Source organism: Charadrius vociferus, unplaced genomic scaffold, assembly GCF_000708025.1.
Source record: "Charadrius vociferus isolate BGI_N301 unplaced genomic scaffold, ASM70802v2 scaffold72, whole genome shotgun sequence".
Classification (NCBI taxonomy): Eukaryota; Metazoa; Chordata; class Aves; order Charadriiformes; family Charadriidae; genus Charadrius; species Charadrius vociferus.
The window spans coordinates 327,282-342,993 of record NW_009647830.1 but is presented as its reverse complement, the minus strand read 5'-3'; the positions used below and the strand labels follow the sequence as shown (position 1 = coordinate 342,993).

General features: G+C 39.1%; 1 protein-coding gene across 1 annotated transcript in view; it reads right to left on the bottom strand.

Annotated features, from left to right (window-relative positions):
• Nucleotides 1-3,590: 3,590 nt before the first annotated feature.
• Nucleotides 3,591-15,712, bottom strand: part of UHRF1BP1L (UHRF1 binding protein 1-like) — a 61,288-nt gene continuing 49,166 nt past the window's right edge. Inside the window, exons 20-23 of the mRNA XM_009882634.1 lie at nt 10,236-10,492; nt 7,541-7,649; nt 4,700-4,869; nt 3,591-3,990 (exon numbers count right to left, since the gene is read on the bottom strand). Of these exons, the coding sequence (XP_009880936.1) occupies nt 3,865-3,990; nt 4,700-4,869; nt 7,541-7,649; nt 10,236-10,492 (662 nt within the window). The 3' untranslated portion in view covers nt 3,591-3,864. The remainder of the gene's footprint in view (nt 3,991-4,699; nt 4,870-7,540; nt 7,650-10,235; nt 10,493-15,712) is intronic.

Genomic DNA, 15,712 nt, shown 5'->3' with positions numbered 1-15,712 from the left:
AGTACCAATTAACACGACCTTTGTGCTGCTCACGCTTTCAGATTCCATGTTGCTAATAAGTAATACAAGATGAGGAGGTACACTATGTTGCGTACCTCTGAACTGAATGAAATGCAGATTGCCTGCACCATTCCAAGCCACGCGTTTGCCTCAATACGTTAGGAATGTGCTTCAGCACTACAAGCCTGCTACGCGGTTCACAATGACAGGTATCTTCACTGAGGCAGAGGAAAAGGGGCTATCAAAAGATAGTCAGCCGAAGTGAAGTGACACGGGTTGGAAGGAAAAAAAAAAGAAAAAAAAAAAAGATAAGGTTGTGTTGAAGGGCTGTCAAAAAAACTAATTTCCCTACTGGGAGGGATGAATTAGTGGATTTCACAGCAAGTACCCACAACTTCATTGCTACTTAGCGTATTAGCAAGGTCATTTTCTGTTCCTACAACAGATAAAGAGACATTGATTTGTATCAACAGCTGAATCGGAATCTGAAGTACTCTCTAATATATGCAGATAGCAACAATGAGCTGAAAATCTAGTTCAAGCATTTTGTGATGAATGTTTTGAGAACTAGATCTATACTAGCACATTTTTCATACAGAAGCTATTTTCTCCATTGTTACTTACCTGAAATCTGGTCACTGCAAGGAGCTTGCTTCTGCAATATATTTGCACGTTCTGTACACTTGGAATTGTAGATGCTTGATAAAGTCTTCACCTTTATCATCACATTCCCCTTACATTTATTATGAATTTACTACGAATAAAGGTAACTTTTACTATGTCAGACTTCGGAAGTGTTCTGTAGCTAACAACTATCCTTGAGAGATCAGTGATGATCCCAGTCTAAGACTCCAAGTCAATTCCTAGTAGAGAGAGTATACAAACAGATGTGGCTAATGGGACCAGGAAATAAAGGACATAGGCAGGAAAAAAAAAAAAAAAAAAGTGCTGCTGTTCTCCCCCAGCCAGTACCATGGTCCCCTGCACCAACAACCATGGTGGGTTTAATCCAGGGACTGAAATAGCTACTGCCATGAAGCCAGAGCAGGGACATCAGCAAATGGGCATGATCTCTACAAAGCTGCTGCTCCAACAGGCCTTTTGTAAGTAATTCTGTAAGGCCACATCATTTTGATTTAAAATTGGTGCTTACCAACAATGGTAGCTACTGTGAGAGATGGCACAGTGCATGCCAGAAGGATTCCATGACCTAGCCCAGGAAAGGGCACAGCCTCTTCATAGTGAGCTAACTTGAAAGCTTTATTAAGACATTAAAGCAGTATTGGTAAACAAGGTGAATGAGCGTTAAGGTAATCTGTAGACCAGTTTAAATTTCCACAGAAAATGTGGAAAACTTGGTAACAGTTTGCCTGCAAGACTTCTGGAGTCAGGTTTTTTGTATACAATTGAAGGTTTCCAATCTCTGTTCCAGTTAGTTCTTTGCAGAATAAAAGTGGTGATTCATTTAAGAGGCTCTACTGATGGTACACATTTCATTGGATTTAAGGAGGTTATGAACACTAGCAGAGCCCCGAGAACAAATTCAGCCTTTTTATTTAATCTGAAGCCTTTAATTGCTATTTTTAGTATGACCTATTAAGGCTTAGTTTAACTTTGAAACATTAATAAACTATCTCCCCCTCTGCATTTTTTCAGTAGTAAAACTCTGGAGTGACACAGTACTCTCAGTAAAGTCCACTACCAAGCACACCCATCTCTTCTAAACTGTCCACAGATGACGCTCATTACTGCAAAAGCGCCATGAAGTAGAAATGTATTCAGTTACAATGAAGTTCAAGAAAGCGATCCCCTGAATTTCAACATCTGTACTGAGACGAGCTGGTTTGGGTTCTTGTTTTGGTTTGTTTTTTGTCAAAAGAAGCAGGTACTAGCTTGTGCAGTAATAAGGACAGGCATTTGATATTACTGTTTATTTCATTTTAAAAATTGGACAATTCTCAATGTATTATTCCAGCAACATGCTACTAAGCACTCTATACATTCCTTTCTTCAGAATAATTCTAACTAGATCTTGGCAGGGATAAACTGAGTAAGAGTTACTGACTTTAATTCTCATTGGTCCTATTAAACCAGTTAAGAACTCTTCCCCTGAATCTGACACGATATTTGTGTGAAATTTGACTACTTGTATTTAATACCATGTTGTTTTAAATACCTTTTGAAATATAAATATTTAGTTTCTCTATTAGAAACAGTTGTGTGTATATATTTTCATCTTATTCAGAATAATAAGATAAAAATTTCCATGGGCATTAAAGGGAGTTTCAACTAGGGTTTCATAAGGCAGGCTTTAAAATAGTGCCTGAACCAGTTCTTCCACAGAGCTCTTGATTAAAATCTACATACTCTCAATAACTATTTCAGCAGTGTAAACTATGTGTCCTCCAAAAAGTTTTAATGAAGACCATTTTAATTAAACTGGTTTGACAGCCTGAATATGCAAAGTCAAACCACAAGATACTAAATACTTTTTGAGATTTGTCTGCGTATCTACAAAGAAAACTTCCCTCAAACATCCCATGGAGCAGAAACAATTGTAGTAGCAATTAAAAGATTTTCAGTTGTCAGATTCAAGGGCACTAGTTAAATTATTCAATCATTTTTACTTCTACCAAAAACAATCTCTTACAGGCCTGTATGGTTTTGTATGTTGTTTCCTAAATTGTTTCGAAGCACACTCTTATAATCTCTATTTTACAGTGTTGTGCTTTTTTATTCATCTGTACCAGTTTTTAGCTGAAAATTATTGTTCAATTTGTACAAATCACCCATGATTTAAACTGTATAATTACATTTCATGTAATCTCACAATTTCATTGGGTAATTAAATGATTCTCTACAGCTTTTTTATCAAAAAAAGCAATATACAATTAATGAATCCCTGCAGGATTCCCAGCCCACCCTCCCCACCCCCCCCCTGTGTCACAAGCATTGACATTACATATTTAAATACATTAGACCAAATCCTTGGGCATGTCTGATGAGTTGTGCAGAAATCAGACATGCATGCAAAATGGCTCAAAGCTCACCTTTCACAAAGGGCTGGATCATATTGCAGGGCTATATCCTCATCTCAGAGAGAAGTGGGGAAAAAAAAAAGTGTGAATGTCTAAATTACATCATCTGTACAGATACAGTGGACCTTCACACGGAAGGAAAGCCCAGTAGTATGCCCTCTTACTTAAATTCTCCAGCATTTACTGTGGTATTTTAGGAGTGCATATGGAAAGGGTACATGGAACTGTATAGCACCAGAGGATTATTCTTAAAATCCTCACTGGGCAAATTACATTGAATTTAGGGTCAGTTTAGGGCTGGTATTTTTATTTTCAGTAGCTATACTATTCTAGAGGATCTAGCCCATATCATCATAGTGCAAATGTATCTATACAGGAGGTTACCTTCTGGTAATAATAAACCAATATAACCTTAACAAACAGAGGTACAGTTTGTTAATGAGGTGTGGTACATTTTACTCAGTTATGCACCTAGGCACATTCTTTCATTGCTGAGCCATCCACTTTCCAGAAAACATTTTAAAAATAACATCTCCTTTAGTAATATTAAAAGTAGATGATATGATTTTTTTCTTCAGTAAATTAATAAAGTACAGTATAAACTGATTTTTCCAAAGTCATTTCAGTTTAAAATGGGCTGAAAAAAGTTACCATGTTTAATGATAATTTCAGAATACTAACTAGTTCACAAACATTTTATTCGTCATGAGAAAACTTTGTGAAAAAAATAAATAACCATGTCTTCCATTGATTCACAAACAGTATTTTAGATGCAACCATCACCTGAAGTTCTGTTGATGATGCCTTGCACAAACAGAACACTGTCCTACTGATGATCGACATTCATCTTCTTTAGCCGATGAAGCAGGGCATCTTTTTCCATTTGGACCTCAGCAAGGGCCATTTTGGCTTTGGCTAGTTCCTGTTTGAGACATTCATTTTCTTCAATAAGCTGAAATGATCGGGTTAGAAAAGAGCGTTATTCATATTCCTGCATACTGTCAATTTCTTCCATTACAGTAACTTTGAAAATACCATACGCTCACATTCATTGCTGAGTGCTGGTTTGTTGGTCAGCTGCAACTGATTCCCAGTCCATGAGCGCAGAACATGGAGAGAGCTGAAGCAGTTAGCTTGCAAGGCAAGATACCCAATGTTTTAGCTATACCAGTTCCATTCTGGAACGGACTGGAAATGACAGCAGGTTCTAAGCTCTAGGAGTGGATTCTTACCCAGTGGACAAATCAGCCCAATTCATGTGTGGGTTCTGTCATTATCAATTCAAAATCCCGATACGACTGACAGATTAGTAAGGGTCTCGCTTCAAAGTCTAATCCTGTGTCTTTGGCTGTTGTGTTGTACAGGAATGAGGGAGATAGGGATAAGGAAGAACTTGCTCCCTCATAAAAATCCCTCTGACGTAAAGGAGAAGAATTAGCCCGCAGTATATTATTATCCTATTTAGCAAGTAGTATTAGATTTATTTTGCATGCCTAAGTACTAAACCATACCATCATTTCCATAATTTGTATTTTCCATTCTCAATTTCTAAACAGAAATAACCCCCAAGCCCACCCCTAGATAATCTAACAATTATGATGATTAATGAATGTAACATAATTTTGAGAAGGGGAAAAAAAGTCAAAAGGGATTCTTAATACCTCATTTTTATTGAAGTCAGCTGAATCCCTGCTTGATTTAGAAGGTCTGGGGATTTCACAAGTAGTCTGTGTGGCTTGATCCTGTGTTTTATGTCCAACAGGTCCAGTTGCTTGCTGCAATGCACTACTTGAATTCTTCATCTTTGACACATCATTTACTCTTTGATTGTCTGTATCACAGAAAGATACTTAAGAGTAGTGCTTAAAGTTTTTTGTTGTCTTTTTTTTAAAGTTTTATTCTCATCAACACAGAATTAAAACCACCTAGACAAATATACTTGTAATATTACATAGGTTTACATTTACGTCGCAAAATCAAATTTAAGAATAAAAAAAAATAATTAAGACATACTCTTTTGGACGAAAGAGAAAAAGGAAAGGAGGTATGAGAAGAAGCAATACATAGCTTCCAGCTTGAAGAAAATTATCACATTTTTATACTGACCAGTATCGCCATCACAGAATATGCATTCTGAATAATTAGACATTTGAGAACTATTAATATTGCTATTAATATACTGTCTCCAGGTCAAAATCAGATCTGAAGACTTAATTTACATTTGAAGACACAGCGAGATAAACCTGCAGGATCAAGTTTTTAAATTAGAAAATAACTTAAATGACTTGGCATTAAAGAAACTTCCTAGCATTTATAACTGAAGGGCACTGTAACATCTATTAAAATATACTGCCATACACCAAGAGAAAAAATGAGGGTCATGGTTCTTAGTAGTCTAAAAAAAAAAATACTCTGGGGTTTGTTTTTTGGTTTTAAACACTGGCTTCTAAACAAGAGTTTTCTGTTCATTACCCCTGCCTCACACCACATACACACACCTGAGGACTCAAAAATGTAGCACTGCAGATACATAAATCACTGCAGTGCAGACAGCATTTGACCTGTGCCTTTGAAGTCACTGCCCCTGAGCAGTCCATGACAAGAAGAGGGATCAAAGCACTTCAGCAAAAAGGGGGGGAAAAAAATGAGCTGAAAGAAGCCTTAAAACTATGTGTTTTCTCATTACATTGCTATTTCTTCCAGTGTTTAGTATAAAAAGATGACAAAAATGCATTGGACATCTTTAAACACTCAAACAATGTATTGAATAACGTGGGGAAATTAAAATAGAAGCAAATCATGCCACAGCATACCTCTGAGAAGTCCGGTCCATCTTTGCCATACCTTCCCATTAGGTAGCTGAAAGGGGCACTAAGATCACCCTGCAGCCTCCTCTTCCTCAAGTCATACGGTACTTTGCATATTGTTGGATTAATATATTCAAGACCTGAATGCAAGGATGGGTGCACTCTGCAATTCTGTGAACAATACCACATTGAAGGGTGACCTGACACACTTGAGGGGCAAGGCTCTTTTTCCGAGGAACTTGGACAGGCTGGAGAAATGGGCTGACTGGAGCCTCATGAAGTTCAGCTGAAGCCAGCGTGAAGTCCTGCAGCTGGGAGTAAATAACCTCTTGCTCCACTACAGGTTGGGGAAGAACGGACAGAAAGCAACATTGCAGGAAATGACCTATAGGCCTTGGTCAACAAGACGATTTATCGTGAGTCAGCAGTGAGCCCTGGCAGCAAAGACCAGGCACGTACAGGCTGTACTAGCAAGAGTTTTGCTAGCCAGGTGAGGGAAGTTATCACTCAGCACCAGTGATACTACATCTGGAATAACGGATCCAGTTTTGGATTGCCTAGTATGAGAAAGATACCCGATAGCAGAGGACCGCCAAGATAATCGTGCCCAGAAGCTCATGATGTGCAAATGAGGGTCTCCGAGAGATGCACTCATCAAATCTGAAGATGAGAAGGCTATGCGGTGATCTTAATGCCACCTTTGCCTACCTAGTGGAAGGGTATAGATGGACCAGACTTCCCAGAGGTGCTTGGCAAGTGCTCAAGTTCCTCCACCTAGAGGTGGCAGGACAGGAGGCAACAAACACAAGCTGCGATGAAGGAAATTCCAATTAGACACTACCAGAACATTTAACCATAAGGGTGGTCGAACACTGGGCCAGATTATTTAGAGCAGGTTGTGGTATCGCTTTTTTTGATGGTCAAAACTTGACTGGACAGGGCACTGAGCAATTTGATCTAATCTGCCTCTGCTTTGAGCAAGGAGTATGACCAGATGACCTCTAGAGGCTTCTTCCAATCTAGATTACTCTATGATTCTTTAACGTATCTGTGAAAGACAAGAGTACAAGTACCAGCTCTAAATACTGCTTTGTTACGAGTATTTAGTATTTGCCCACACAGGTAGAAAAAAACCTGTAAGCGTATACATGTTTCACGGAAAGTACAAATTTAAATTGCTGTTTGAATACAAGTCTCAGTGCAATCCCAGCCATGAGCTGCCAGGACACCACTGTAATATAAAGAATTGAAAACTGCTACTTGTTCTTATTAAATGGTTTTTTGTTTTACAATTCTCTATTACTACCTGTAACACAAAACCACAAAGACAACACGTAACCACCTCGGTAAAGATAAGCAACTTTTTGTTTGGTTTGTAGTCAAAGGAACCTTGCACTTATCATGATGAAGTGATATGCACTGATGAAGCATATTCTGATGAAGCTGTATGTGTATTTTTAATTTCTCTTAGATTGATTCAGCAGTGGGTTGTTATCGCTGCCAATACACTATTCAAAAAAGTAGTTTTCCTCTATGTGACTACACTTAGAATAAAGGTATACGGCAACACATCTTGCACAAATTATCATCGGTTATCTTTTCATTATTAGCCACATGTCTGCACAAAGGAAAAAAGCAGTATTAATAATAATTAGATTATAATATTGAGATATCAAGGTGCAGGAACATACAAACCTCTAATGAGAAAAGAGCCATCATCATTTCTTTCTATCCAGAGTATGTCAATATGGAGTTTTATGGGTACCAGCTCAGATGCCTTGAGATTTTCACGTGGACTGTCATCCTAAAAAATACAAGTATTCAAAATTGACTTTACCAGAAAATCATTATTAGACATTCAAATAAACATAAGTGGATTTAATGAAACTTGAAAGGGAACGTTTCAGAGTAGAATTTTCCAATAGGACCTCCACTAAACTTTTGCTCCATTTTTTTTCCCGGGAATCATATTAAAGACCTGAATTTATCTCTGGAGTAAGTCTGTTGAACTCAATATATATCTGACTAAAATACTTCAAAGTATTTTTACAGACATCTCAATACGATTATATCCCAACTTAAGACATTCTTTAGCTCAGGAGCTCAGAGAGTCAAAGATAAGAAACCTGCACTATATAGTATCTGATTTTCCCTTCAACTATTTAAAGATTGACTGAGTACAGTTATCATTCTTGAGTGGATTTTGTCTTTTTAGAATTTAGTTCGGGATGACACCAGCTGCAGTTCAGTTATATTACTGTACTCAACAGAAGAGAAACTTCACAAATTACTTCTTTTGGGGTCTCCCCTGGAAGCCTTTATGGTTCATTATCCCTGTCAAGCAGAATAACACAGCCAGTATAATTAAGCCTGCAGCCCAAAAGCTGTTGAGCTGTAACTGCTGAAGTTTCTTGAAACAGCACTGAGATTGCAGCAGGAAATGCAAAAAAAAAAAAAAAAATATATAGTCACCTTTCTTAAATTCCCCCACTCCACCCCCAAGAAACACACTGCATCAAGTCTCATGCAGAAGAAATAGAAGAATATACTGCATTGAAAGGCAATGCAGCATAATTTTGAACCACAACCTCTTGGTCTTTATTACCCAACAACTCCATAGAAATTAATCATCTGTATGTCAAATTTGCAGTTTATCAACCATCATGACTAACTTCACTGTGACTGGTGTGCACTGCTGTGTGAGCGCTTCAGTGCTTTAGCTGCCAAGCAGACTCTTATTGCTGGTTTATTAATGTATATCCTATGAAGACAGGCTGAGAGAGTTGGGGCTGTTCAGCCCGGAGAAGAGAAGGCTCCACAGAGACCTTATAGCGGCCTTCCAGCACCTAAAGGGGGCCTACAGGAAAGATGGGGAGGAGCTCTTTATCAGGGAATGTAGCGATAGGACGAAGGGCAACAGTTTTAAACTGAAAGAGGGCAGATTTAGATAAGATATTAGGAAGAAATTCTTTACCCTGAGAGTGGTGAGACACTGGAATTGGATGCCCAGGGAAGCTGTGGATGCCCCATCCCTGGAAGGGATGTTCAAGGCCAGGTTGGATGGGGCTTTGAGCAACCTGGTCTAGCAGGAGGTGTCCCTGCCCATGGCAGGGGGGTTGGAACTAGATGATTTTAAGGTCTCTTCCAACCCAAACCATTCTAGAATTCCCCACCTCAAACAGCTGCTTTCTCAACAACTTTTTGCTTAAGTCTGCCTTCTTGCAAATAATCCAGCACAATCCTGTTTTTAAATTTAAATTACTATATGTTAAGACTTTCCTTTTTGCATTTGGGCTTTCACATCTGTGATACATTGAAATCTGAGGAACAGATCCACAGCTCTTACAGAAAGTACTTGTGCTACTCCTGTAGTAGAAACAGCCCTAAAGGAGTGCCTAAGGATCCTCAGGGGATGGAAAAGCTGCATCACGGAGGGAGGGAATACCGATGCTCTTTGAGTAGAACACCGTAGAGATAGCAATAGCCCTTCCAGGCTAGAATGATCTCAGCAGAATCAAGACCTTAGGCCCAGATGCAGAACTGGAACTGCTATTCCAGCCCTCACTTTGTTAAAGTTTATATGGGTGAGTACTAATTTCCAAAGCAATGTTATGTTATCTTTACTTTTGGGTTTTTATTCTGTTGTTTCCCCCTCCGCCCAGCCCCCCCAAAAAGTGTCCTTAGCTTTCTATTCAATGGTTGTGCAGCAAAGAACTTGTCAGCTCCTTTAAACGTCTGAAAGAAAATCCCCTGGGAGACTTGAGCAGAAGTGTCCTCTTAATGTTACTATTTTAAGATATGATGGTAAGAAATGCTTGCATTATTTAGTATCTGTTTCTAGGTAGGACAGAACATGAAACCTGGGTTCTAAGAAACAGTATTCAAGTGGTTTGAACTGGAATTCTCATAACCTTTTTCATTCTTTTGTACTGAGCTTTCATTGCAAGAACTACCCTCAAAGTAGGAGAAAGTATTAACCTCTAAAATCTGTTTTGTAATTAGAAAACCATTACTATGCTAAGCAAAAAAGCCCAACCAGAAAGACCCACGATGGCCTAGGAACATTGCCTCTAGGAACCTGGTACATCTTACCTATAAAACTCCCACTGTAATTTAACAAAAAAAAAAAAAAAAAAAGAGCCTGGGAGATGAGGAAAAAAGTATAAAATATTAATTCATACAAATAGCTACGTCATGCAGAGAATTCCCCTCTAGGCATACCAGAGAGCTAACCAAATCTATGGATTTTTAAATTGTTTTAGTGTTATCTAAAGACCTTCCAGAGTACGACAGCAGTTTCTTTGAAGTTAACTGTATCCAGATTAGTAGTTTACCAAGGAACAAGAACACAATTTCTTTAGAGCAGCCAAATAGCTCGATGTTAACATACTTTTAAATTAATCCTTGCATTAGAAACTTTTATCTTCATAGGCATCACTTCTGCGACAGTTTCATCTTCCAGAAAATGCTGAATGTTTGTGAGGGAAGACGTTAGAAATTCAGCACTGAAGTTCTCCACATGACACTGAAGAAAACCATTTTTCACAGCCAGCAGAGAATGTATGACAGCACTAGGACCGCTTTCCCATCTCAAACTAATCGCAGGTGATGAATTAACTGGGCCAGCCACAGATTTACAGTCAGAACCTGTTGCAAAAGGAAAACAAATTTGCATTAAAATTTTGCACTGTACAAAACCACAATTATGATGCAATTACTTCTACCTCTATTGTCCAACTGATTTTCCAAAAGTACTGTAGCAGTATTAGCCATGAATTACAGCACTGCAAATACAGAACTTCAGAGCAAGTTTCTAAATATATCACTTCAAAGTACTAAAGAGAAGTAAACAGTACATACAAGGACTAGTACCTCACTGTGACAGAAAAGGACAATATAGAACTACCACTGTGCACGAGAAATTTGTGTTTCTTCAACGTCTTGATGATGGAAAAACAGTTATTTTGCATACTTTGCTGCTAACTCTTTAAATTTTAATTAAGAGTAACATTTAAGTCAGTTCACCCTCTTAGGAGAGCAGGTATTCTCTTGGAAAAGCAGAATTTCTTGACTCAGGAACTTGCTTGCTAACACAAAGGAACATAAACAGCAACGCAGTAAGATAGAGAATATGACCACACGGTGCTTCCATTATTTGGGTGGCAGTAGATTTGAGCCTTAAAAACCCTCTAGCAGTTTCTTGTTAGTTTCAGTATCTTTAACCAGTAAGCCCAACAGCAACAGTCAAATAAACAGCTCCAAAATAAAATAACAAATAAAATAAGAATTAATTTTTTTAAAATTAAAAATAAAATATAAAATAATAATAATAAAAACATATAAGGTAACCAGATATGAGGGCCGTGGGGGGATGGCCGCTATCAATTTGTTGTACAAAAAAAAAAAAGAGGGTTCACCACCAGAAATAATTACCCCATGGGATTCTCAAGTCATTTGGTCACTGTGATGGCTGACCTACAGAAGTTATCAACATGACAAAAAGCATATTCACAGTAATTCACAGTAATTATATTAAGAAGCAAACATTGAAACTTAAAAGATAGCCAAAATCAAAGTAACGCAAGTAAAATCAAGTGAATTACATCAATTTATATTGGTAGAGCATTGAACTGTTAAACAAATTTGAGAGAATTAAAACAAAACCCAAGCTTCTTAGTTTAAACTCTGGTTCCCTCATGAAAGTCCAATATTTACAAGCTTAGAAATTGGAAAAACGAAGTGAATAAAGTTAAATTTAAAGACGAAGTAAGACTTCCTTTTTTCTGTTTTTGTTTCTTTAACATTTTTCTTTCTCCTCTCCCCACATTACTGACATGTAGTTTATTGTAATCTCCCCTTCTTGATTTCTGCCTGCGCATATATGAGCAATTACCAGAAAGCTGAAGAGGAGGCGTACGGGAAACCTCCTAGCAGCCTTCCAATACCTATGATGAGGTTATAAAGACAGAGCCAGGCTCTTCACAGTGGTGTTTGTCAGAAGGTTGAGACACAGCAGCTCAAATTGCAACAAGAGACGTTCAAACTGAATGTAAGGAATGAGGAAAAATCAAGCAGTGGTAGAGGCTTCCTAGAGAGGTGGTGCAGTCTCTGCCCTGACGGGACCTGACGGGATAAAGCCCTGAGCAACTTGGCCTGATCTCGGAGCTGACCCTGCTTTAAGAACCGGATTGGACTAGAGACGTCTTGACATCGCCTCCACTCCTCTACCCTCAATTATCCTGTGATGCTATGAAATGCAGGTTTCCTCTGTGGTGGTATCTCTGCTGTGTACTATCTAACATTAAATAATGACCCATACTGTAACAAACGTAGCATACCTTACCCCTCCATTTCAGAGATAACCTACTCGGAATGTACTGCAAAAGAAAAGCAGTATGCTGGTGGGCTGCAAGTTACGTTTCTTCTCTTCAGTAAAGCTTACCCTAGATGCCTTTATATAAAGGAGACCCATACTTCACAGAATTAGTGTTCCTTCTGAAATCACAACTCTGGTTTACAATGCATTTGGTTAAAAGTCCAAGGCACCACTGCCCATCACATTACATTTGTGATACACAAGCTTTTTGATATATCAACTCTCTATAGATACACTCGGGTATCCTGTTAAAGAAAAGCCATTTGCATCGTGTGAACATATTTTTTTTTTAAAAGTATAATTAGTATATTGTTAATTGCTACTGCAATGCGATAACAACTGTTCACAGCATTAGTATTTAAGGATTCAGGTTCCTGATACGCTAAATCAGATGAAACAGATTAAAACTGTAGAATCCAGATGACAATTCACTAAGTCACACTGACACTATGCTGGGTCAGATTCATTCAAAAACTTAGGAAGTTAGCTTTGAGAGAATAAAAAATTATGCAGATTACACAACATGTCCACGATGAAGTTATAGCAGCGTCCCACTGGTATCCCACAGGTCTTCGCAACAATCCCTTTTGCATTCTCCCCAACTCTTGCCCCCAAGATCAGTATCTCTAGATCCTCAAAGCCTTTTCAAGGTAGGATCGTAAACCATAAGCTTTCTTTATGGATAGATACAGATTTTCTGCGGTTGCAAAATTGCAGAAGCACCACATGCACTTAGTCTAGTCACTAGAGAAAGACAGACTCAGAGTCAAGCCCCAGCGACGACTGGTTACCAGTCATAGCAAGTTCTCTGCTGGACCCAGGAGGAATTCCTGTTTGCTTTTGGGAAGTAATAGTAAGGGAATGTTACCTGCTTAGTTCCTCTTCAGCAATATGTGATATATTATTTTTTCAAAACTACAGACCAGATCACTCCGAGATGCCTCTGGAACCTTCAGCAGTGGCTTATAAAGGGCTTAATGAGAACCTACAAGACGACAAAGGATACTGGGGCAAAACTGGCTTTGGTCCAGGTTCCTAACAACTGGAGAAGTGGACCACATCCCTACTGGGGATGCTGATATGGTGCCTAGAAAAGTTAAACACCTACTATGTTCCTGGACCCTGTCTTTCCTCTGAGAGGGAGCCAAACTAAGGAAAACAGATATACAATGTACAATATGGATACCAACTATAACTAAACATGCCATCTCCAGGAAAATGGCTTCAGGAGAGTACTGGGCAGAAGTTTTTGAGGGGTCAGGAGGAACTATATCAGTGTTTTGTTTTGTATATGTCTATTTTAAAAAGAAAGAAAAAGTGGGGTAAGAGTAGGGGTGCGAAGAAGGATAACTAACTTTCTATATTCATCCCAGGAAACAGGCAGGCTAGTCAACTGTTCTACACCAAGTGCAGTCAGACAGACGAATAAAGTTACCGCCTCTTGCTATACAAGTAATACTGCCCCAGCCTGAACAGAGGGCAAGTCTGAAAACTCTAATTTCAAGTTTCAGAACAGCATACAACAGACATTGCCTGGAGCTACAGCAGCCCAGAGTAAGTAATTTGCTTTCCTATCTGTAGATTAATTGGGTTCCTCTTTCTGTATGGAGCACAGTTCTCATGGATGACCTAGCACAGCAGTAAAGTCAGGGCACGTGCACATTATCTGTTGGCACCTGGGTCAGGGTAGATGAACTTATCGTCAGTCTGGGTTGAAAAGGCCAATGGAAAGAACTGTAAATGAACATGAGAATTTTCAGCCTCTGCTGTAAACCAGAACCTCTCCCTTTGATACCTCTGTGAATAGAGGTTTCCACAACACTAACAGCCATGACTCCATCCTTCAATCCTTCCAATATTTAAGAAGTGCTAGATCTCACATATCCCCCACCAACAAAACTGTGGCTCTAGTCCAGACAGAAGAGAATTAGCCACCAACAGCCCTTCAGAAGAAGAGCAGCTCTCCAGATGGGAGAACAATGACCACTCTGTCCAGTGAGTCTCTGCAATTGTTTCCCTCAAGGATCTATAGTCTTCCTACAAATAGAGAAAGAAATAAGCAGTATGTGCCCCAACTATTTCCAGACCAGAAAAGAGTGCCTACATCATTGCCAGAAGAATCCACCAAAGCGTAGAAAAACAGAAGAAGCAGAGACCACACATTCAGTCTCCGCCATGAAGTCAATCGTGGTTATCTTGCAGATATCTGAAAGAGCACAGTCAACAGAGGACGGAGTAAAAGTTGCATTAAACAATTTGGAAGCTGCTATGAACTGCTATTCCCTTCTCCTCCGAACACGACAAGGTCTCACTGTCCTTCCAGAGTACCTCAGCCATACTCCATCCCCCCTTCTTTTGTTATTGCTGCCAGGCAGGAGCTGATAAAGGCATGGTCCTGCAGCCAGCCCTGCCGGGAAGCGCACTGCTGCCTCATTGCCCTCAAACTTACTCCAGCTATTAGGCACACTTTTCCCTTTCTGCACCTACTGCATTAACAGTCTAGTAGGTTTTAAACGTTTATTTTTACCCAGAACACCTTTGAATACTGTAATTATGACTTGATTATTCATTGCTTTGCAAGGTTCCTCAGTTTACTGGTTAAAAATGTTAATACAGAATTTAAGTAAGTTTTATTAGAGGTTTGGGGGGGGTTACTTTTATTGGGATATTTTCTTACGCTTTTTGCTCACTGGTTCTTTTAGTTGTATTTTGTTACCCTTAACTAAATTAAATTGTCTCTTTTGATCTAATTCTCAAGCTTTTCCCCAGCCTTGATCCTCTAGAATGCTTGTTGTTTTGTGGGGTTTTGTTTGTTTTGTTTTGTTTTTTTTTTTAACTGTTTTCTCCCTTTAGATCTTCTGTTAGAATAAATGTAGGAGATAGGGAGCAGCAGTGGCTGCAGAAGATTCCTGACTCAGTACAGAAAGCACAGCCCTACAGTGGGGTGAAGAAAAGATGTACATTACAGAATTGGAATGACCAGCAATGTACAAAAAAAAAAAAAAGTTTTGTTGGCCCACCCATCTAGATGCCCACCAGAAAGAGAAAGGAAGAGATATGAAGTGGAAGTATTTGGAGACTCCCATCACATTATAACCTTTTGTCCATAAAATAATCAGCCAGTGCACAAGCCTCTCATAATCAGCTGAACCAGAGGAAGCAGGTTCTAGTTTTAGATCCATATGACAGCAGGAAGGTGGTATGTTCTTACTATTTACTCCCTCCTGCTTTTACAGGAGATATGACAGACCAGAATCAGTTTGCCTCCTGTACGAACTGAAGGTCAGCCACGAGTCTTCCCTGCTGGACCTCCCTCTTGCCTTCAGATGTCTGAATACAACTGCAGCATCATGCAACAGCTGCTCAGGCAGCCGCTGCTGGCAACTGCTCAGCTCACCAGTAAATGGTTTCTTTAGCTAAGGCATCAGAGGCTGTACCACCAAGCACAACTTCCTGAAGAAAATGCATGCTGCTGGAAGGCTGGAAATAAA